At 46.7% G+C, this 21437-nt stretch overlaps 1 protein-coding gene across 1 annotated transcript; it reads right to left on the reverse strand.

Moving 5' to 3' along the window:
• Window positions 1-1443: 1443 nt before the first annotated feature.
• On the reverse strand, window positions 1444-20456 carry TDRD5 (tudor domain containing 5). The gene is made up of 12 exons (XM_075424145.1): window positions 20442-20456; window positions 19281-19519; window positions 17233-17691; window positions 16296-16423; window positions 13325-13542; window positions 12197-12403; window positions 10110-10176; window positions 8957-9157; window positions 7543-7704; window positions 5365-5514; window positions 2702-2918; window positions 1444-1877 (listed from the first exon to the last, which is right to left on the reverse strand). Exons 2-12 carry the CDS (start codon window positions 19510-19512, stop codon window positions 1678-1680), a joined length of 2241 nt encoding a protein of 746 aa, XP_075280260.1. The 5' UTR covers window positions 19513-19519; window positions 20442-20456; the 3' UTR covers window positions 1444-1677.
• Window positions 20457-21437: the final 981 nt, after the last annotated feature.

Raw genomic sequence — 21437 nt, forward strand, 5'->3', positions numbered from 1 at the left:
CCAGGCTGAGCAGCGGTGGGATCCATCCCCAGAACCCCCCAGTTACACTTTCCGGCAGTGGTGGGACCCACTGTGCCCCAGGCAGGGAGCAGGGACAGAGGCAGCCCCAGCCAGCCATGGGCATGCTGCCCACCCAGCAGGGTCTTCTCCACCTCGTCGTCTCCCTCGCCGTCCCAGACACCCAGAGAAGATGAATTTTAGTTTGAAAGAAGCCAAGATGCAGAGAGCTGGCCTTGGCTGCCACCTAGCAGCGACCCAACAGCGGCAGGGACAGGGTGACAGCTCCTCCAGCTCGGCAACAGGCAGGGGAAGACATGGGGGGGGTCTCCTTGGGACACCCTACCGCAGCCACAATTCTCACCTCCCCGAAACCAAAGGGGACTTCTGCAGTAGAGAGGGTGCTGCTGGAGACAAGCACGCCCTTGCCCAGACAGCTCTGACCGAGCTCAGCTCTGCTTCAGCCATTCCCTATGTTGGATGACAAACACGTGTGCACCAACGCCCGGCCCGCAGCCTGAACACAGGACCAGAGAAGTCAGGCAACTTCCGAACCTCGCCCCAGGGCTGTACAGCCCCTGCTCAAGCCACAGCTCCTCACCCCTCGGATCCCATCTCCTTCATTAGCTTTCTGTGCAGTCATTGCCTAATGAGCCCCAGATTTTCTTTCTACCATTTTTTTTTAAGCCCTTTCACATCCAAAACTACCCCTGAAATTTAAACAAAATATTTATGGAATCATCAAATGGTTTGGGTGGGAAGAGAGCTTTAAAGATCATCTAGTCCAACTAATAATCCTCTTATGCTGGGCTTTAATCCACTCCAGAAATAATGTTCAGCCCTCACTTGAGCTTTTCTTGGTGGTTTGCGGTGAAGTATACCTCCGGCACATTTGCAGGTGGGCACAGAATGGCCCTTGAAGCCCCAAAGAACAGCCTAGGCACCAGCAAACCAGCTGAATGCCAGCATTCATAACTAGGGCACTTTATTTTCACAGCTTTTCTCTGCATTCATAAACTCAAGCCCAAGAGGATTTCTTGCCACAGATAGGGAGCTACATAAACACGGCCAATGTCAAGCTCCAAGCTTTCTCTCACTGGATTCTTTGTCGATCTCACCCAATATCTGTAACACGAGATTCCTCATGCTTTGTACATGTGGCATCTTGATTCACCAACAAATCGGAGCGTCTTTTTCTTGCGGCAGGAGGTTTCTTTTCGCAGATTACCGGCACTTCCACAGACTGAGGCCTAAGCTGGGATACAACCAACCAGATACGCAGCTCCTAACAGCAAGGAGTGTGTAGAGCATCCAGTGTTAAAAGCCAAAAACATCTCCCGCCACAATATCAAAATTGCTCGTGCACTGAGGGAGGGAGGGACAGTTTCCCTCTCCTAAACTTAAAGGATACAGAACACGATGTGACACTTCGATATTCTCCTGAACCTTTACATTAAGGAGCAATAAATCAGTACAACAAAACCAAGCTATTTTCCTGAAAGTAAAACTAACAGCCATCACATGTACCAGGCACATCTGAGCAGATGTCAGACTCCAAGTTTTTCACAGGGATTAAACATTTCTGAAGAAAGAAAATGACAGCATGGTAATACAGAGGGCCTTCACTGCTCTAGGCAGCCTTCCCAGGCAGCTGCTCCAGCTGCAGCTTCTCCTCTCGTCTCACACCCTCTTTCTCAGGCCAGCGAGCCACTGGAAGTAGTCACTGCAAGTGGCTAAGCGCACAGCTGCCAACACCGCAGGCAGCGTGGTGGGAGGGACGTACAGCTTCTGAGACAGCCTTTGGTCAGACAGCCCACGGGCACTGCACAGGCCAACAGCAAGACTCCCGGGAAGGTCTTGGTTCTTCATTTTCTCTTCACCTGCATAAGGAGCGAGACAGAAAAGAAAGGTGGTATCTACACTGGCAACTCTAAGAGCTACAGTTTAGGCTGAAATCCCTTTTGCCTGGACCTTACCAGGTCATGGCAAGAGGACTTTCTACTGCACATGTATTTGATGAGCCCAACATGGTACAACCCAAGAGAGCCTCTCCCTCTCCTCCCAGTGGTCAACCCCCTTTCCCCAGAGGTGGGAAATTAGATGTGAATTGAGCAGCTCGCGCCTGGAGAACGGGGCCTCCACTCCAGACAGATGGCAGACAGCTCTGTTCCAAGGCACAAAGAGGCACTGCCTTCGGCAAGTCACCTAGTCTACCTTGCAAATCAGGCAACTCTCCTTTGGGTGTTGTAAATTCTTTCATCATTTGGAAGAGGGAAGACAAACACCTCCACAGGGACCTTTTGCTTTTGTCCCTTACGGTTGGGAGACTGAGAGACTGTCAGCATGGAACGAACGCCGGCTACCGTATGGAGTGGAGAAACAAAGACTTCTGCATGAAAGCAGCAGAAAGTCTCAAAAAGACAAAAAAAAGTCAACAGAGAGAGAAATAACCCTCAATTCATTTGTTCCCACTAAACCTTCAGAAATCCATTTTGCTGCACAAAGGTCAAACCGATGCATTGCATCCAGTCATTTACGATTGTCGCATCGCCATCCCACGGAAACACCAACATTTTTGTCTGTTCTAGCAAAGAAGCAGCACCAGGCCTAGGACACCCAATAGTGACTGCAAGACTCCTCTAGCACAGTAACAGACTGCTCAGATTTCTGCCGTGTTAAATTTTACTGACAAATCTATTCGTACTGTTACGGTTGTCCAGCATAAACGGTATTGCCATAAGTAGAACAGAGGGATGGACAGCTTCACGAAGTTGGGCCTTGTTGGAAAATCTTTCTATCTGATCAGGGTCATCTTGGCTCATTTCTGCCGGTTGCTTGGAGTAGATAAAGGAGGTGTAAAAGTCTTCCACTGACTTGAATAAGACAGCAGGCACTGAGGACTCTCCAAGAGAATGAGGTGTCTGCAAATGTATATAAAACACTCAGGAGAGGGTGTGATTAGCGCACACTCTGTTCACTAGCCGCCCTGATCTTTACTAGCTCTCAAAGCCCACAAAGAACTGGAATGTCAGCAACTGGACGATTTTTTAAAAAATAAAATTAAAATACTAGTTACTCACAACCTTGGCCAAAGGGCAGCTTTTCCTGCACAGCAAGCTAAAAAGAGTGACAGATTATTACAGGATACAAATCACCATGTCTTTGCTAAAGAATTAACAGCTGGCTCATCTCTCAGCAGCCCCACGCAGAACAGATGCTGGCAACGACAGGGAGCTTCTGCAAGGGAGTGGGAATCGAGTCAGAGGAAGTCCCTCTGCATTTTTGCTTAAGAATACATATTAAACCTAAGTTCCTGGAATGATCACCCATGTCTCAGACACAGACTAGATACTAGAGTAGCTCTCCCTAGAGCCAGCGTTTCTATTTGTTAATTCAGCATGGAGGAGAAAAATAATGAAATGGTAAGACAAGTAGCAATTCACCTTGCCCAGCCACAGCTGTTCAAAATTTAGGTGCTTGCTCTCTAGGCTTCTTCTGTTGTCAAGGCAGCAGAAGAAAGGTATCCATCTTCAGAAGGGGTGAGTCACCATCCAGAGGTGCTTCACCCACTGGTGAGTGTTCAGAGGATTCACCCAGAACAAAACAATTGCTTTTACACAAGCAGATTTAAGCAATTTAAATTGACTCCCAGGAGGGGACCATGAGGCACTCCTGAAGCAGCAAGGAGAGCTACATGGCTGAGCAGCAGAAATTCAGTGCTGACAGGATGCCAGGACAGAATAATTGGAATCACAGGCGTCACTGGAGTCCAATTAACCAGCTACTCAGCTTGATACCAGCGGCCCACTGAAAACCTCTGCCCAACATGCAGTAAAAAAATAGAGTGCAAGGACAACTGAAAGAACAGGGTTAAAACATGATTATTATCTCCCCTCGCCACCCACGATGTCCTTGTTGGGGGACAGGTAGTGTCACTGCCACTCCAGGACAAAGCAGAAACAGAGTGCAAGGGTGGACACTAGAAAATTCTGTTAGCACTGGAAAAAGCTGGGATGGAAATCATTCAAAAAGAGGCTGTTCAGTTTACAGAAGAGGCAAAGGAGACAGGATATCCTAGAGAGTGCTGTGAGGGGCAGCAAGTAAGGCAGTATTTACCCTCCCTCCAGATCCATGCAATTAAGCCCACCACCACTGAAAAGGAAAACACAAGCAGTGAAAACTGGAAGGGAGGGAACACCGCTCTAAGTTCTACAACACCCTGAGGCCAAGAGACGAACAGGAATCAGAGAACGGAAATCTTCCTGTCTGTCCTCATAACTAGCTGACCGATGCACTGTTTCCCCCCTGTCTACAGGCAGGATTATTTTTCCATCCCATGGTCTTCCTTAATAGAAGTTCTTGTCACTTCTTCTAAAGACTGTAACAGAGATCACAGCCAGCGACAGAAAAAGTGCCCAGGACTTCTCTGATCCAGTTAGGAAATTCCTATGCTTTGAAACTCACATACTTTAATACTTGCAGGGGAGCATTTAAGTCAGCTTACAAGGACCCTAGTGCTACCTACCCACCTGCCTCCATCCTCATCCCCACACTTCCCACCAGAAACTGTTCTCTTCTCTCATTCCCTCAAGATCCTTCTTCCCAGCTTGCTTTCTGTCTATCCCTTTCAGCTAACATCCTCCAGAGCCATCAATTCTTCCAGCTTTTCCTCTCCTCCTTCTAGAAAATGCTTTGTCTCAGCCACTATCAACCTCCAGATGTGTAAGGAGCTGTGGTTGTCCAGAACCTTGTAGGCACGCTCCCATTTCCAGCTTGGCAATGCCTTCTGTGGCTCAACAAATCCTAAGTGAAACTGGCTCCCCGCTGAACCCAGAGCGGAGCATTTGCAAAACGCCACGCTGCAGGCCCCGTTAAGACTCATCACTAACCACTATTTAAAAAGCAAACTTGCAACACCAGCACCACGTAATGCCTCAAATCACAGCCCAAAACGTAACCCTTCCAAACCCATTCTCCTGACTCAGGAAGAGAGGCCTGTGTGATGCAGAGAGGTCTCACAGTAACTCCCAGTTACTCCCAGCAATCCTCAGAACTGTGAATGGAGGGGAAGCAGAGGAATGAAGAAGTGCCAGGCTTGATCTATGAAGTGCTGAAGCAGTCGGTCTTGCTTCCACAATACACTTGTGCTCCACTGGCATGTCAAGGCATCATCAGTAACACCAGAAACAACCGTAAAGAGGAAAACCTACAGCTCTGAGCCCATGCTAATAACCAGTCATTATTTCTTGGTCGGTCACTTTTTCTAAAAAAAGAAAATACATGTCAAAGCAATCCAAGGGTTATTCAAACAATCTAAAAACAAGAACAAGCCCTCTCAACAGCAATAGCTGAGAAAAAAGCCATTACCTTAGCCACTGCCACAAGCTCTGTAACAGTTTCATTTGTATCCTGCTGTGCAAGTTCAGGGTCTTGGTCTGTTGTTCTTAGGACACTGACTTCATCCAGAAGTGGCCGCCCATCATCCTGTATCTCCTCCTTAGCAGAGAGATGCCATTGCTAAGGAGATGGACAAAGCAAGAAAATGTACAGCTAGTGCAGGCAGAAGAAAGCAGGATCCACTGGAGCAAATTACGGAGCAATCAGATGATACCATTTGGAGATTAACCGAGAGAGAAATGCAGAGGAGCTTTTCTGTTCTGCTTGGAAGTTTTAAGATGCCTATCTGGAGAAGTCTGGGCTACTTGGAAAGGACAGAACGAACACGGAAGGATGGGAAACAATGTGAACAAGAAACTAACTTGTCACTAACTTCTCTGCTCCACAGTAAAACTTATCACTTGTAAAGTACAGCATTATTCAAGCAATGTTTTCCAGTTATTGCTTGCTGCCTTCTGAGAAGTTTTACCACGGAGAAGTGTCCTAACGTATCAGAGCTGCTACAACAGTGTCCAGCCATTTCGCACTTAAGGGCAGGGGGGTGGTGGTGGTAATCCTGACGAGGCAAATCTAAGATTGGCCAGTGCAAAGGGAGTTCCCCACTGCTTAAGAGGAGTTACCAGAAAATGCTAGCTGAGCAGTAACAAGTGTCATACCAGACACGTTTCATTCCAGTTCAAGACATTTTGAGTAACTTTATAATTGACATTCATGATCATGTTAATGAGGCACCAAGGAAGAGAAGGAATTGTTTTGGGCACCTGAACAGAACAGCAGAGAAGAAAACGGTTAAAATCTAACAAAGAGAGATCTAGATGACTGCAATTTCTCAAAAAGGATTTTAAGACCCTTGAAATCAGACAGGAGAGAACCTGAATGCATTTACATTCCTCTAGTCTCCAAATTGCCAGCTACGTCTGACATTTATGTACATGAATCTTGCTACAAGTTAACCAGATTTTCCCATAAAAATCACAATAAACTCGGATTTGTAGAGTCTCAGCCACATTAATTTCTTCCAAATACATAAAGACGCTGGTTTGGCACCTTTGGCTCAAATGATGTATCAACAGTGCACGGCCATTAACATCCAAGATAGATAGCTTATACAGAGCCTCTCTAGTACAGAAACACAGTTGGCTAAAACAAAACCTAGGTAAAATGACTGCTTTAGAAGCTGCTAACATTACACTAGCTTCTACTCTTATTTCAGAGAAATGTCAGAAAAACAGGCCCAGAGCAAGCCCACTGCTGAACACTTCAACAGCTGACATCTACTGAAAAGGTGCTTTGGCCCCTATAATAAAATGTGTCATGAAAATGCTACCATTTAAATAACACAGAAAAGTAGAGAGAGTCACCTGTAGACAATTGTTCCTGGTGCTTCTAACCGTACTGCCTTAGATTGCACTCAAGACCCTGGGTTCTACTCCCTGCTTAACCCCTCTGTTCATCAAATTCTCCACCTGTCAAATAGCAAAGGGCTCCTCTCTTTAATATGCTCTGAAATCAAAGGTGTAAAGCAGATATCGAGATCTGGATATCATTCACCTTTAGAGTTACCGTTCTAATAAACCTGTAGTTGTGTATAGCCTTACCCCCTGCAACAGTCAGGACAGCAAATCATTTCCTTTCACGCTAGTCTAGAACGAGCAAGACCCTTAATGCAAATAATACACCACTAGTTCTTCTGGTCTTTTCCCACATTTAAATGATACTCCGAGTTATTACACACCGTTTGCCAAACCCCAGAAATGCGAGAGGAACACACACTACTTCTTGGCTCCCAGGGGTGCCAAACATAGAAGTGCTAAGTCAAACTGATCTCAGGAATCTGGTACTGCTCTGAGTTCTCAACTGAGTCTGTTCTGTCTCTAGCAGGAAAATTATGGTGCATGTGGGAGGTTAAGAGAAATCACTGAGCACACAGACACCCTAAAGTCTGCAAAGGGGTCAGAGGACAAGCAGCTAGAGGTGTTATTTGTGGTCCATGTGCAATTGTTTTTGTATTATTGTTCTGCTTGCGTTTTAGAAAAGCAAAAAAAACAACTCCACAAAAAACCTGCATGGGACTAAAACAACACATGTCTAACCAAGCCCTGGGGCGGATTTCACTGAACAATAGCTGCACCACAGTCAAGCTCCCACCTGGTCACACTGTTCATCCCTGTTCCGCTCGGAGGTTGCAGTTTCACTATCTGCCTCTAGTGATTCCTGCTGCAAGTGAAGGTCTGGCTCCATTAGTTCAACATTCTCTTGCTTTCCACTGGGCTGAACGTACAAGGCCGAAGGGTTCAGCTCCTCGAATCCCTAGGAATAAAAACCCAAAACCCCAGTATAGTCAAGAAAACCTTGGTGTAACTACCACAAAGAATAAAATGGATTCAGCAAATTTCCAATAGGTTTTATGAAGAAGCACATCACCCACAAGTTAGCTCCAAATTCTTGCAGAAATTCTCTTACTGTGAAAATCAACTCCTCTCCCACCAGCAACAAATTACTCAGCAATGCCCCCCTCCCCCCAAAATTGGACATACACATGCAAAAATATAATCACAGGATCTAAACCTGCCAAAACATACATTCTGCATCTACTGAATAAAACAGACAGAAGCACTCTGGGCTGTCAGGCCGGACTCTCTGCCGAGATATAAAATTGTGACAGCACCTTTCCAGGAGTTTTCATATCCACACAGTTCTTACTGAAACTGAGCTGAGACATTCACATGACGACACACAGGGGCCTAAATCATAAATGCTCTGCGCTGGCTTACAACTTGAACGTCTGTCCAAGGCACAACATGCAAACTACCACGATTACACTGCCCAACAGTGTACATTTCACTGGCAAAGTAAGAAACTTTTTAAACCAAGACCATTTCCGTAATGCAGTTTGTTAATGACATAACTAATCTTCAATGCCTACAGCAGAGAAGGCCAAAATAATTTACTTTACTACCTTGTTTCTCATTCAACTGCCCCTGCCACAATGTAGCACTACTTTAAGTCAGACAATAAAATCTAATCAACTTGTTCTCATTAATTGCTTGGATGAATCAGGGGCCTCAAATTATGATTAACAGAACTTGCTGAAATTAACAACAGGTAGTGAAGTAACTAACACATCTCTTAACCTCTCAATTCCATCTCAGTTTGGCCTTATGCTCAGAACATTTGTAGCGATTTTATTCTTCCATTTTATTTATCCAAGCTGTGAGTCAGCTCCTGATGAATCTGCAATACTAACAAGCTAATCAGCTTAAAAAAACCCATCAAAACCTTCTAATCCACTATTTGAAGACAGGATGAAAACAATTTGTTCTAGTAAACCTGAACATCTCTGCTGTATCATCAGATTCTGCCTTAACCAAAAAGCAAGCTCTCTCCACAGAGTCAGACACCATGGGATGCAGTCACACAATGGTAAGTTACAGCAAAGCAGGGAATACTAGTTTTGCTCTTTGCAAAACTACTTCCTTCAAGCTAAAGATCTTCCCATTATAGGCACCCAACGGATCTTTTTCCTGCCCTTCCCTTCAGCAGAACACGCTTCCCTCCTGACCTGGGAAGGAATATTCTCTCCACAGATGTCAGCACATCCTTCATCCCTCAAGACACAGTGGAAGTAGACATCCTCCTCAGTGGATGTGTCGCACAGGAAGAGATGCAAAATGCCGTTCACATATTCATCCACGATGCCCACAAGTAGCTTGGAGCCACACAGCTTCTTGAATAGGAGAGTTGCTGCATTGGACCACCTACCCTGAGGAAGAAACAAGAACGTGAAGTTACTATAAACAGACCAACATCCACTGCCTGAGACTTTCCCTTGTGGGCACTTGTCAAAAAGGCAATTAAGCTAGGTCAGGCTAGGGACAAATACAGGAAAGTCAGGCAGACAAGCTGCCCAGCACCGAACCAAATCAAACTACCCCAAAGCCTGCCATGCTGGTTGCACTGGGAATGCCCTTTCACCCTAAATACCTACGTCCAAACATGGTTTGATGGCATTCACCAGTGATTTCATCACAATTGCCTAAAATACAGTTTTGGGGTGGTTTATTTTTTTAAATTCCTGCAATCATGCAATTATAAACATTAAAAGACTCAAAAGTTTTTAAGAAGCTGCTAAGCCTCACTGCAATGGAAACTGTGATTCTTTAACTCTCAAAAACTAGAGGAAGTCCACGCCTTTAAAACACATAAGAAGCAACTCTGCTCACATGCTTTTCTTCAGTGATTGTATTTCTCAGGCTTCTTGACCAAGTGGTTTCCCAGCACAGAGTAACTTTCCTGTGACCTCTGTAATGCTTTGGCTATGCTGACTGCATCAAACCAACTCATTTAAAGCTCCATCACAGAAGAAATTTCTGAAACGGAGGGCTGGAGCTACCAAGGCTTCAGAAGGACCCTGGAAAACTACTGGCAGAGGAAGAAACAAGTTTGGTCATCTGCTTAACAGTACCTATCTGCTTCTGCAACAACGCAAGCAAGAATACTCTGATCATAAGGAAAACAGACAGTGGAAGGGTGATCACTTGCAGAGACAGAGACCTGCGCAGTAATACTCTGCCGAACGTAACGGCCATTCTGCTGTAAACATCAGTGGGACACGAATCCATCCAAAAGTTTGCCCTTATCAGGAGAAAAAGCCAACCTCTACTCGGCAGCTCTCATACATATGCCAAGAAACAAAACTGCACGTGAACACATACCTCCATGGGTTTTACCCACGCCAAGGAACACGGGATGGCCTGAGCAGGGAGCTTCAAGTAGCACCACCTACAATACAAAACAAAGCCATCACCAAAACTGCAAAAACGGAGCAAAGCCAGACAGAAGAGCAGAACTTCCTCTTCTTCTGGGTTTTCAAATCAGCTTAGGAATAGAGGCATGTATTGCATTTTGCACTTATGAACAGAACCTGAGAGAAGCTTTGGAAAACACTCCATATCCAGAGAAGGGGCACAGCAGAAACAGCAATAACAACTCGCCCCTTAGGCCTCCCCTTGCCCAAGCATCCTCCCTTCATAACCCCTTATTATTGCAAAGTTACGGACAGAGGACAATGACTTCTGAACCAAAGAATGCCAATGGCCAGGCATGAATAGAGGCAAATGAGAGGGAAGAAGAAAATATGGAAAAGGTACTGAATTGCAGAGAACAAATAACTCTGACACTGCAAACGCACAACACTTGGACTGACGTCCATTCAGGAGGATGTTTACATTGCTTCACAGAGCCCAGGAAAGAGAATTAGGGAGCTTGCCCCATAGTGACAGACAGTGGCAAGAAGAAAGACTGAGGAATGAAGGCAGAAACACGAAAGGCTTTAGCCCGTAGTCACTGTGAGGGAGTAATGGACAGGGTTGATGAGCAAAAGGCCTGGAGCAATCAGCAAAACAGTCTTAATGTCACCTGAGGTATTGGCATGTAAGTATGGAAGGGGCTGCAAGGCACCATTAATGCAATATAAACCCAGATCCTTTCCAGGAAATCTGCATGCTGGGATGTCTTTCTGAAGAAAGACAGGCCAGTCAGCCTCACCTTGATTCCTATGAAGGTGATGGAACTACTAATCCTAGGACAAGAAGGTGACTAGAATTAATCAGCATGAACTCAACAAGTCATGCTTGACCAGCTTGACAACCTTCTACAATAAAATGACTGGCTTGCTAAGTGAGGGGAGAGCAGTGGGTATTGCTTGCCTTGACTTCTGTCAGGCTTTTGACACTGCGTTCTGTAAGATCCTCAAAGGGAAGCTGAGGAAGTATGGACTGGATGAGCAGACAGTGTGGTAGACTGAGAACTGGCTGAAGGGCCAGGTCCAGAGAGTGGTGATCAACAGTACAAACTCTAGTTGGAGGCCAGGAACTAGTGGTGTACCCCAGGGGTCAACATTTGGTCCAATACTGTTCAACATCTTCATTAACGAGGAGCTGCTGGAGAGTGTCCAGCGGAGGGCTACGAGGATGGTGAGGGGACTGGAGCATCTCTCCTACAAGGAAAGGCTGAGGGAGCTGGGCTTGTTCAGCCTGGAGAAGGCTGAGAGGCGACCTAATATACGCTTACAAATATCTCAAGGGTGGGTGTCAGGAGGATGGGGCCAAACTCTTTTCAGAGGTGCCCAGCGACAGGACAAGGGGCAATGGGCACAAACTGAAGCCGAGGAAGTTCCAGCTGAACATGAGGAAGAACTCCTTCCCTCTGAGGGTGACGGAGCCCTGGCACAGGCTGCCCAGGGAGGTTGTGGAGTCTCCTTCTCTGGAGATCTTCAAGACCTGCCTGGACAAGGTCCTCTGCAGCCTGATGTAGTCACCCTGCTTCGGCAGCAGGGTTGGATTAGATGACCCACAGAGGTCCCTTCCAACCCCTACCATTCTGTGATTCTGTGAGAGTCTACCTTCATCAAGTTCGCTGATGATACAAAACTGGGAGAAGCGGCTGATACACCAAAGGTTCGCACTGCCATTCAGAGGGACCTTGACAGGATAGGGAAATGGGCAGACAGGAACCTCATGAAGTTCAATGAAGTCCTGCACTTGGGGTGGAACACCACCATGCACCAGAACATGATGGGGGCCAACCAGCTGGAAAGCAGCGTTTTTTCCATGAGGGCAACCAAACACTGGAACAGGTGGCACAGAGAGGTCGTGGAGTCTCCATTCTTGGAGACATTCAAAAGCCACCTGGACATGGTCCTGGGCAGCCTGCTCTAGATCGCCCAGGGAGGCTGGACGGGACAACCTCCGGATGCCTCTTCCAACCTTAACCATCTGTCACCCATGTGTAATCTACTTACTTGAGGAATCTCAGCCAAGACTTTTGGACAATTTCGAGGTTTCCATAGTCTGGGTAGAACACCTCTACTTCTTGGTCATTGATCACACGGTGGATGATAACGCGGTACCACCATTTCGAGACTGTCACACAGCAAAGCTGTCCAGGTTGTACTGAAGACTCAGGCATTATATAACGATCAGAAACAAGTCTATTTGAGTAACAATGTCTGCAAAAGATCATAATGAGAAATTGTGCTTGATAGAATGCAGGAGATGAACAAAGAGAAATATACAGGGCTTCAGAAAAATCCTGATTTCTCAAGGCCCCATGACACAAATTTTCAGGAGTTGTTTTAACAGATGCTTTACATGCCTGTTCTCCTACTCTTTAACTGAAATGACAATAAAAAAATGCAAACCCAAACTTTTAACATTTGAATTATATTCTTGGGGTCCAACAAAAAGTTAATTAATGGGGATTAATCAGAGGCTAAATACAGCCATTCTAGTTATTAATTTTTAACATTACCTTGACACGTCAGTGCTTCTTATGATCCAGGTTCTGGAGTACCGGCTCATACACAAAGCATCTGCCTGCAGGGTCTATAATCACGCTTACATGTGCCCCATGGACATCAAGCATTTACTTTCGCACACAATTAACAGCAATTGTAGCACTGTCTTGGTGGAACAGAATCCCAAGGGCATAACGTAACTGATACAAAGCCACTGATGGGGTTTTGCTTTCAAATACAAGCATGACAAAGGCCTATTACCTGTTGCTTTTTGGTAAGTGTTGGAGATGGAAGTAAAAGCCTTACCCAAGCACATTAGCAACTGCAGCACAGACAACAGAAAGGTGTAAAGGAACTCTGAAGTTCCTTTCCACATCCTCTCCAGGCTTTTAAAGTTTAGGACTGTCTAGGACACCTCCAAACAACCGTGAATTGCTATTAACCATACTTCTTGCTTGCTAGTTAAAAGAAACGGGTAAGCATTATGAGTACGCGTTTCAGTACAGCACTGGCATACCTGTGTCAAATAGTCAAGCCAGCAGTGACCATAACCTACAGCTGGGTGCCCTGTTCCCTCAGCACAAACACACACACAACGGGCAGTAGTACTGAATCAGCATAGCTTGTTCGCACCTCATCTCAAACATCATATCCTGCAGTTTATCAGACGTTTCCCTGCTGCAGACGTGGATGTAGAACTGGCTAGGAGAGATGACGAATCCGACGAAGACTCCCACCAAGCACCTTCTCTCCAGTGGTGGTAAACTGCAAAGGCTTCTGTCCTGAACAGCATCTGGGGGGATTTCTGGAGTTATCAACTTGGCTAGGAGGGACTGCTCCAAATCTTGAGGCTACAAAGGGATAAGAGAAAGGTGGCACTCAGATGCCTTGTCATGCACCGAACACACATGCCTGGCCTTTCTATTAAGGTAAAAAAATAGTTCTGCTTTCCTGGGGACCTGTGAATTACAGAGTATCAGAGAATCCCAACAATTTCTGCAAACTCTGATTAAAACTTTCACCGTGATGGAAGCATTGATTTTCACACTCTCTCTCTTCCTTCCCTCCAGTGTAAAGAGGGGTGCAACAAAAATACCTTGCTCACACTCCTGCAAGGAATCAAGGAGAGGATCTGAAGTCATGGCACATATTTAGACAAAAGTATTGAATGGGTATTGCTAAAAATGCAGAACAAAACCTCACACCAAAAAACCACGCAGACACAACCCACCTGTTTGGTGGATTTTATGCAAAAGATGCTATTTCTATGTTCCGTGACCACGACAGAACCAGCAAAACTCTATCTGAAAATGATTCAAAAGTGACAGAAGGCACAAATGCATCTCACTCACACTACTGCTATCTCCCAAGGATAAAAACAAAACCTACAAATTCTGGCCTTTTCTCACTCTTCACGAATTTGTACATGAGTGAATGAATTGTTAGCACAGCTTACAATTCTGCATTATTCTTTAAATGCTGAAAACATTATTTCACTTGAACTAGTGGGATGGGAATCTTAATCAGACATCAGCTACTTTCACTGCCAATGAACAGCACTCCTCCAATCATCAGAACTCAAAATTATTTCAATTTTACTCATCATGAATATGCTACAAGTTGCCACTGCATTATACATCAGTCAATGTATGGAAAATTTGTCTTCCAGCACACATTGCTTATCTGGCTAAATTCTACTGCAAACAACGGGTTTTTGCAATACTGGCTCTTTTAACCATATTTTAAAGAGGCAGATGAGAGTTTCTCTGGCAGATTGAGCAAGGGACAATGCCCTTGAATTTTTTTAGAGTTTAAAATTTTGACTAAAACATTGAGTTAAACAGTGAGTTAACATTTTTGAGTTCAAGAGCAACTGAAGGAATTCTTGCCAGCGCAACAGCATCACCTCCTTAAATTTCATGGATTTCCTCTAAGAATTGCCTGTGAATAGTGGCATTTCTGAGGGACAGTTTTGCTCCAAGAATGCTCTTCATATGAGACTGTTAAGGGCACCCATGATCTTTATGATGTAGCTCACACACTGGTCCTAGCAACCGACCTTTCTGTGAAAGACGCAGATGTCATCTACTTAAAAACATGTTTACAGAAAAGCAACAAAATCATGACAAGATAAACCAACAGAACACACTAACACTAGACATACAAGAAGAACGGCTTGCAAGACTGGCTAACTCCTTGCATTAAGCTGGAATGGCAGCTGCCAAGAGTGGTGTGGATGACACCTCTCCTTCTATTCAGAGCAGTGAGATAAAGCTGCCGAGAGAAGCAGCTCTATATAATTCACCGTTCTCAGGGCCGAGTGGATTGACTCAGTCCTCGTCACCCACGACACTTCCACTGTTAGTCTCCTGTGACTGGATACTTGGATACCTTGCAGCAGGGCGGGGATCAGGCTGCATCTTTCCCCTCTACCTCGCAGCATCCTGATGAACAAGTGTTCATTGCATATGTGAAGTAACACATTCCAGCCTGTTTTCTGCCCTGTTATGGATTTTTTAAAACTACATGGCAAACTTGGGTGTTTCATGAGGAATACTTCACCTTCAAGACTTCTTCTGCTAGCATCTTTACACAGGTTCCCTTTGCGATACATAGGAACAGAAATCTGACTTGAGGTTGGGGTTACCAGGACCTTATTCCCCTCGCAAGCAGACTTTGTTTGATCTAGGGGAATTCGCTGTGAACTTCATACCAAACTAAGCTTTCTTTAAAGGATCAGAACAGCCTGCCAAAAATCTCTCAAGTGTATGTTTTATGAAGTGCTGCGCAAAGCCCAACTCGTAGTCCCAGGCTTCCAAGCTCATTAGTGCACAAAACACCAAATTTGGGAAGAATTCCTGAGACTCTTTCCCTGCCTATGCGCTCCAACCATACGGTTGTACACAGCCACAAGATGAGCTTGGCAGAGAAATTAACTCCCAGTAGGAGGATTTTCCTGAGAAAAGGAAGGCCTAAAGATACTCAAAAGAAAAAAATATACGGGGGACACAAACAAATTCTCCCAATCAGGTTTGGCAGTTTGGAGCCTTTGTACTGTTCCTTCTCCATCTTTCTAAAAATACACTGCTAAACATATCAACAAACCCCAAAATTTTCAACATCCAGTGAAATAGTAGACTTGAGACTGCAGCACTCTAAGTCTCTGAGGACCATTCTCCAGCTCTGTCACACACCTGCTTCACACTTAAACTCTGCCTGCTGCAGCAGGAGAAATTCCACACAGCTGGTCTCAGAACAAAGTTATTACAGTCCAATTACAAGTAAGTACACCAAAAGGTATCACCATTATTATCAGGGAGCAAGACGACACTAACTGACCTCAGATGATCTGTAACATAGAACTCAAGACTGGAAAGAGACAAGAACATGACAAGAAAAATCCCTAGTCTGGAAGGCATATAAAGCTAGGTACCAGGTCAGCAGGACTCTGGTCAACTCCAGACTCATCTAAAACAGTTACAAAGATTTTTGGAAGCAGCAGTGCATCAACAATACAAACTCAACAGAAACAAAAGCAGTAAAAATAGTATCACTCCCAGATTACAACATCATAAAGCTATAGGTCGCTCATCCAGCCACGTACTTGTTTGAGGCCATCACCCAGCTCTACAGCTTGTGTTCCCACTGGCTCTGACTTCTCTTTTGCTGTCAGGTGGAAGCTCTCTGTCTCACAGCTGGGTTCCAAAGGAGGCATCTCAACTGCAGGTGCTGCTGCAAAGATAATTTGGCTGTTATTGTTCACTGGACTGATGCAGTGTTACATATTAAGCAGAAAGAGAAGACATCTGAAAACGAAAGTGCCATTTTCCTCATCTCTTGTAACATTCACAGCCATGAGGGTTCACTTGAAAGGCACCCTTCACTGTTAATAATAAATTAAATACACAACTAAACAAAAAACCCAAAAAACCTCGCTCTTGTCAGCACGCTGAGTTAACTCAATTGCTAGAATCAGGCTAAAATGAATTTTCCTCAGAATCTAAGTCAGGTATTTGGCAGGAACTGTATGTGATTTTCTGCCTTCTCTCATAGCTGTTATGGGAACGCTGAGGACATCTGCAGTCTGTTTTCTTTTATAGAACATTGTACCTCAGCCTTTCAGACTAGCGCTAAACCTTCAGTCTCAAAAAGCGCATCGGAAGGGCTTTACCAGTCTGTGGAACAGATGTTCAGGGGATCCTTCTAGTTTTGTTATTTACTGCTTGGAACAACTAGAAATTCCAGTCCTGCACGCACATTCAGAAAGTCTGTATTCTGAACGGGCTAAACATCCCTTCTTTCACCCCACACCAAAATACAGTGGCAACCTGTAGAAAACTTCCAGCTGAGCTCCCTGCTACCAAGACAACTTCCTTGTGGCAGCTGCTTCTGCAGCACCCCACAGCCCCTCTGTACTAAAACCTAGGGGAACCGGGGCTGCTACAGCAACTGGAAATGCCACAACATCCACCTGAAACAGAGCTGCTTGGCCACGGCACTTGAGAGTTACGTGCTTTCAGTTAAATGACACACTGCCTCACCTTGCGGCACCTCTTCCTGCACCTCGCCTTGCGGCACCTCTTCCTGCGCCTTGCCTTGCGGCACCTCTTCCTTCTCTATTTCACTTGCCAGGTACTTCTTCAGGGTCAGCAAGGAACCTGCTCTTGTCCGCTCAATCGCAATGATATCGGACACGCTTCTGAGGACTTCAAACAGGGAGCAAAATCCATATTGTGTGTACTGGAACGCCCGGCCAAAGCGTCTGAAGAAGGCCTTATCAAAGTCCAAGAGCAGAAGTGGTGAGGAACTCAGTAGAACCTGCAGCTCAGCCTTCACGGTCTCTGGCAGGACTGGAGCCCTGCCCCTCTGAGGGAAACTCTGTGGATTCTTAGAGGGAGAAGCAGCATTTGCCTTCACAGCAGCATTCTTCCGTGCCTTACCACTTCTCTTCTGTCTGGCAACCAGTTTGGCAATTGCTTCAGTGGTCTCATCTGCAATGGCTACAACAGAAAGAAAGAAACTATCAGACTACCAAACCAGCCGTTGTAGTTCAACCCATCAGTCAGCAACTAGGACCACACAGCCGCTCACTCGCTCCTCCTCCCTCCGTGGGATGGGGAGGAGAATGGACTAAAAGTAAAACTCATGGGTTGAGATAAAGACAGTTAAATAAGACAACAAAGGAAATAATTATTATAATAATATGCAAATCAAGTGGTACACGGCTCAATTTTTTCTCACCGCCCAATGACTGATTGCTCAGCCAGTCCCCGAGCAGTGATCACGGAATTCGTGGATTTTGTGGACCTCAGGGAAAAAGTTCAAACTCACAGAAAAAGTACCCACTCTCTGGGCCAACCCCCATCTATATACTGAGCATGATGTCTATGGTAAGGAGTATTTCCGTTGCTCAGCTTGTGTTAGCTGCCTGGCTATGCTCCCTCCCAGCTCCTGCACACCTGCTCATTAGCTGATTATCAGAAACTGAAAAGTGTCCTTCATTTCTTAGCAACAACTAATAACATCAGTGTATTATCAACATTCTTCTCATACTAAATCCAAAACAGTGCAGCTACTAGGAAGAAAATTAACTCTATCCCAGCCAAAACCAGGACAACAGTGCACCATTAAAAGCTCTACACAAGCAAAGCTCCTCTTCATTCCTTCCTTTCCTTTTTCCTTTTCAGAACCAGGTGTCTCTTTCAAAAGCAATCACACCAAATCACTGCTCATTTCCAGCAGGGCAATCAGTTTTCCTCTCCCTTTGCAAAGTGGACTGAACCAGATTTAATAGCCAGCAACCAATCTGCACCCTCAACCCTATAAATCCAGATCCAGGTAGCAAGGCATATCAAATTCTTGGATACAGGATCACAACAGGAAATCCAGCTGCTACGAGTTTTGCTGGGAAAACAGTAAACGGCTCATTGTTCCCCTCAGCCAGAATTACAGTAAACCCCCACTACAGAGCACCCGCGCACCCAGGCAACGTCTCCCTGGAGACCAGCCCAGGTCTTTTCCAAGTTTTAAACAACTTTTTCTTGTCTTACTGCAGCATTCCAAAAGAAAAAAAAAAAAAAAACAAAAAACCACTTCACCCTCCCCAGTCAACTCTTTGCACTTACCATTTGTTTCCACAGCTCTTTCTCAAAGAAAAAGAAAATAAAAGAGATCCCTTGACCCAGACTAAACTTCCCATGGTGACAGGGGGGAAACAGTTACAGCTTCTTCCAGAGAGGCCCCATACCTGGTTTCAGTGCCTGTTGTAGTCTGCGTTTACAGGAAAAGCGATGCTTACCAGTTCTAGTGTACCCATAAGAAATGTTGCTGCAGTTCCTAAACTAACTGCAGAATGCAAAATGTACAAAAATAACCAGAAGCCTGTGTGATTTTTCAGGAGGAAAGAGCGGAAAAGTATTAAAAGGCAGATCAAAATACAGGAAGAAACATCAAAGACAAGAAATTAAACAGAGCTATATGAGAAAAAGAATAACAGATATATGTGACCTACAGCTCTGGGAATCCACCCTGCACATACCAGTATGTGGTTCCAAACAACTCCTCCACCCATAAGGGAACTAAACCTCACCTTTGAGGACAAAAGTGCCTTTCTCATAAGGACAGACTCTGACAACTTCAGGCATATCTGCCACCAGCTCCAAGGTGGATCGGTAGCCCAGGTCACGTACAGGGAGAGGTTTGCCGATCATGGCCTTGTACTCCTGCTCCAGTTGTACTGGGGTTAAGCCCTCCTTGGCAGCCATTAGCAGCGATCTCACCTCCTTCTTCAGCATCTCCATAAGCTGTGCCTGCTTCGACATGTCTGCACTAAAGGGGAAACAAAAGCAAGCAGAAGACAACTTGTACCACAGCTGCTCAAATACAGGCAAAAGACTTTCTACCACGTAGCAGCTGAAAGCTGGTGGGGGGAGAGGTGAGCAAGCCAGGTTCACCAACACCCACCACCTACCAACCCCTGCACTTCCTTGCCTACACCCCTGGAGCTGCCACCCTTTGGCACCCACTGTCCCAGCTGAGACCACTGAAAACATCAGTGTATTATCAACATTCTTCTCATACTAAATCCAAACGCAGCAGCTAGTAGGAAGAAAAATACTCCTCCTGCACTCACTGCCAGTTCCCATTGGCTCACAGCCCCTAGAAGCACTGCATCCCCACAGCGTGTATTGCACCCCTAAACCCCTGCACCAGGGACTGCCCTCTATGAACCCTGCCACTCCACAGAGATCCCTGTGCCCCTAAATCCAGGCCTGGGGATTCCCCCCCCCCCCCCCCCAAGCACTTGCTGCTCCTCACAGAGATCCCTGCGCCATTAAAACCAGGCCTGAGGATCCCCCCCCACCCCAGGGGATCACTGCTCCTCACAGAGCTCCTTGCACCCCGAAACCCAGGCCTGGAGATCCCCCCCCCCCCCCAGGGGATCACCGCTCCTCACAGAGCTCCTTGCGCCCCGAAACCCAGGCCTGGGGATCCCCCCCCACCCATGCACTCACTGCTCCTCATAGAGATCCCTGCACCCCGAAACCCGGGCCTGGGGATCCCCCCCACCCATGCACTCACTGCTCCTCATAGAGATCCCTGCACCCCGAAACCCGCGCCTGGGGATTGCCCCCTCTGCCCCACAGGGTCACTGCCCCCTAAAGAGACTCTTGTGCCCCCGAACCGCAGCCTGGGGGCCCCCCCCCAGGCCTCCAGAGCCCGAGGCCGCCCCAGCGCTCCCCTGACCCACCTGGCCACGGCCCCACTCACGTGACCCCGCTCTGCGCCTGCGCGCTGCCTTTCCCGCCGTTCCGGGGCGCGAGGGCGGGGCACCGCCGCCTTGCGGCGGGGAGACAAGGGCGCCGCCTAGCGGACGCGGTCCCCCTCAGCGGCCTCCCGCCGGCCCGCTGAGGCGGGCGGTGGCCGGTCGGGAAGCCGGGGGGCTGCCGCAGCGGGGAGGGAGGGTGTCCACCGGCACCGAGCCCCGAGGCCTGCACAGAGCTGCCGCGGTGCGGAGGGAGGGTGTCCCCTGGGACCGAGCCCCAGAGTCTGCACGGAGCTGCCGTGGCGGGGAGGCAGCGTGGCCCCACCAGACGGAGCCCCGTGGCCTGCACCGAGCTGCCTCGCCTGCCTTCACCAGTGTTTGGTAGTTCTGACAGGAAAAGTTAGTGCTTTGTGAAAGTCATGCACAAAAGAAGGACCAGTTCCTTTAAGGCAACAATGTTTATAAACCCAAACGCCAAGATAATTAGGGGTAGTCTTGTATTTTTCAGTCCCGCTGAGAGGAAAACGCACCGGGGAGATGGTAAGTGACTTTCCCAAGGCCAAACAGCGTGGTAAGCTGAGTTGCGATGGCTTTTTGCTAAGGGTTTGTGTTTATTTGAGAAACCTCAACAGCATGGTCTATTTCCATATCATGAGGAGGGCTGAGTCTGCAGATTATGGGACAGCAAAGGTTGCAAACCCATCAGCACGTGCTCTGGAAGCCTCTCCCCATCCCAAGGTAGCAGCCGAAAACATCCCGTGGGGATGGAGGAGTACAATAAAGTACAAAAGATTCTGGAGCACTTCCAAAGCAAATACACTGTACAGATTCATTAATTACACCCCATTTTCACCCAACTTTTCTCCTCTGCCATTATCCCTCTCCATCCACCGCTTCCCCGGTGACCTGCTGACGAGGCACCCAGCATGGTGGAGCAGAGAAAGCAGGGAGCTGGTGCTCCTGCCCCCTTCCCTCCCTGCC

This window comes from Opisthocomus hoazin, chromosome 6 (assembly GCF_030867145.1).
Source record: "Opisthocomus hoazin isolate bOpiHoa1 chromosome 6, bOpiHoa1.hap1, whole genome shotgun sequence".
Classification (NCBI taxonomy): domain Eukaryota; kingdom Metazoa; phylum Chordata; class Aves; order Opisthocomiformes; family Opisthocomidae; genus Opisthocomus; species Opisthocomus hoazin.

Coding starts and splice junctions, on each gene's coding strand:
- TDRD5 (XM_075424145.1), bottom strand. CDS start 19,512: ATGTCGAAGCAGGCACAGCTTATGGAGATGCTGAAGAAGGAGGTGAGA. Junction 17,692..19,280: donor AGGCACTTTTGTCCTCAAAG/GTGAGGTTTAGT, acceptor TTTCTGTTGTAG/CCATTGCAGATGAGACCACT. Junction 12,404..13,324: donor GATATGATGTTTGAGATGAG/GTGCGAACAAGC, acceptor GATCTTTTGCAG/ACATTGTTACTCAAATAGAC.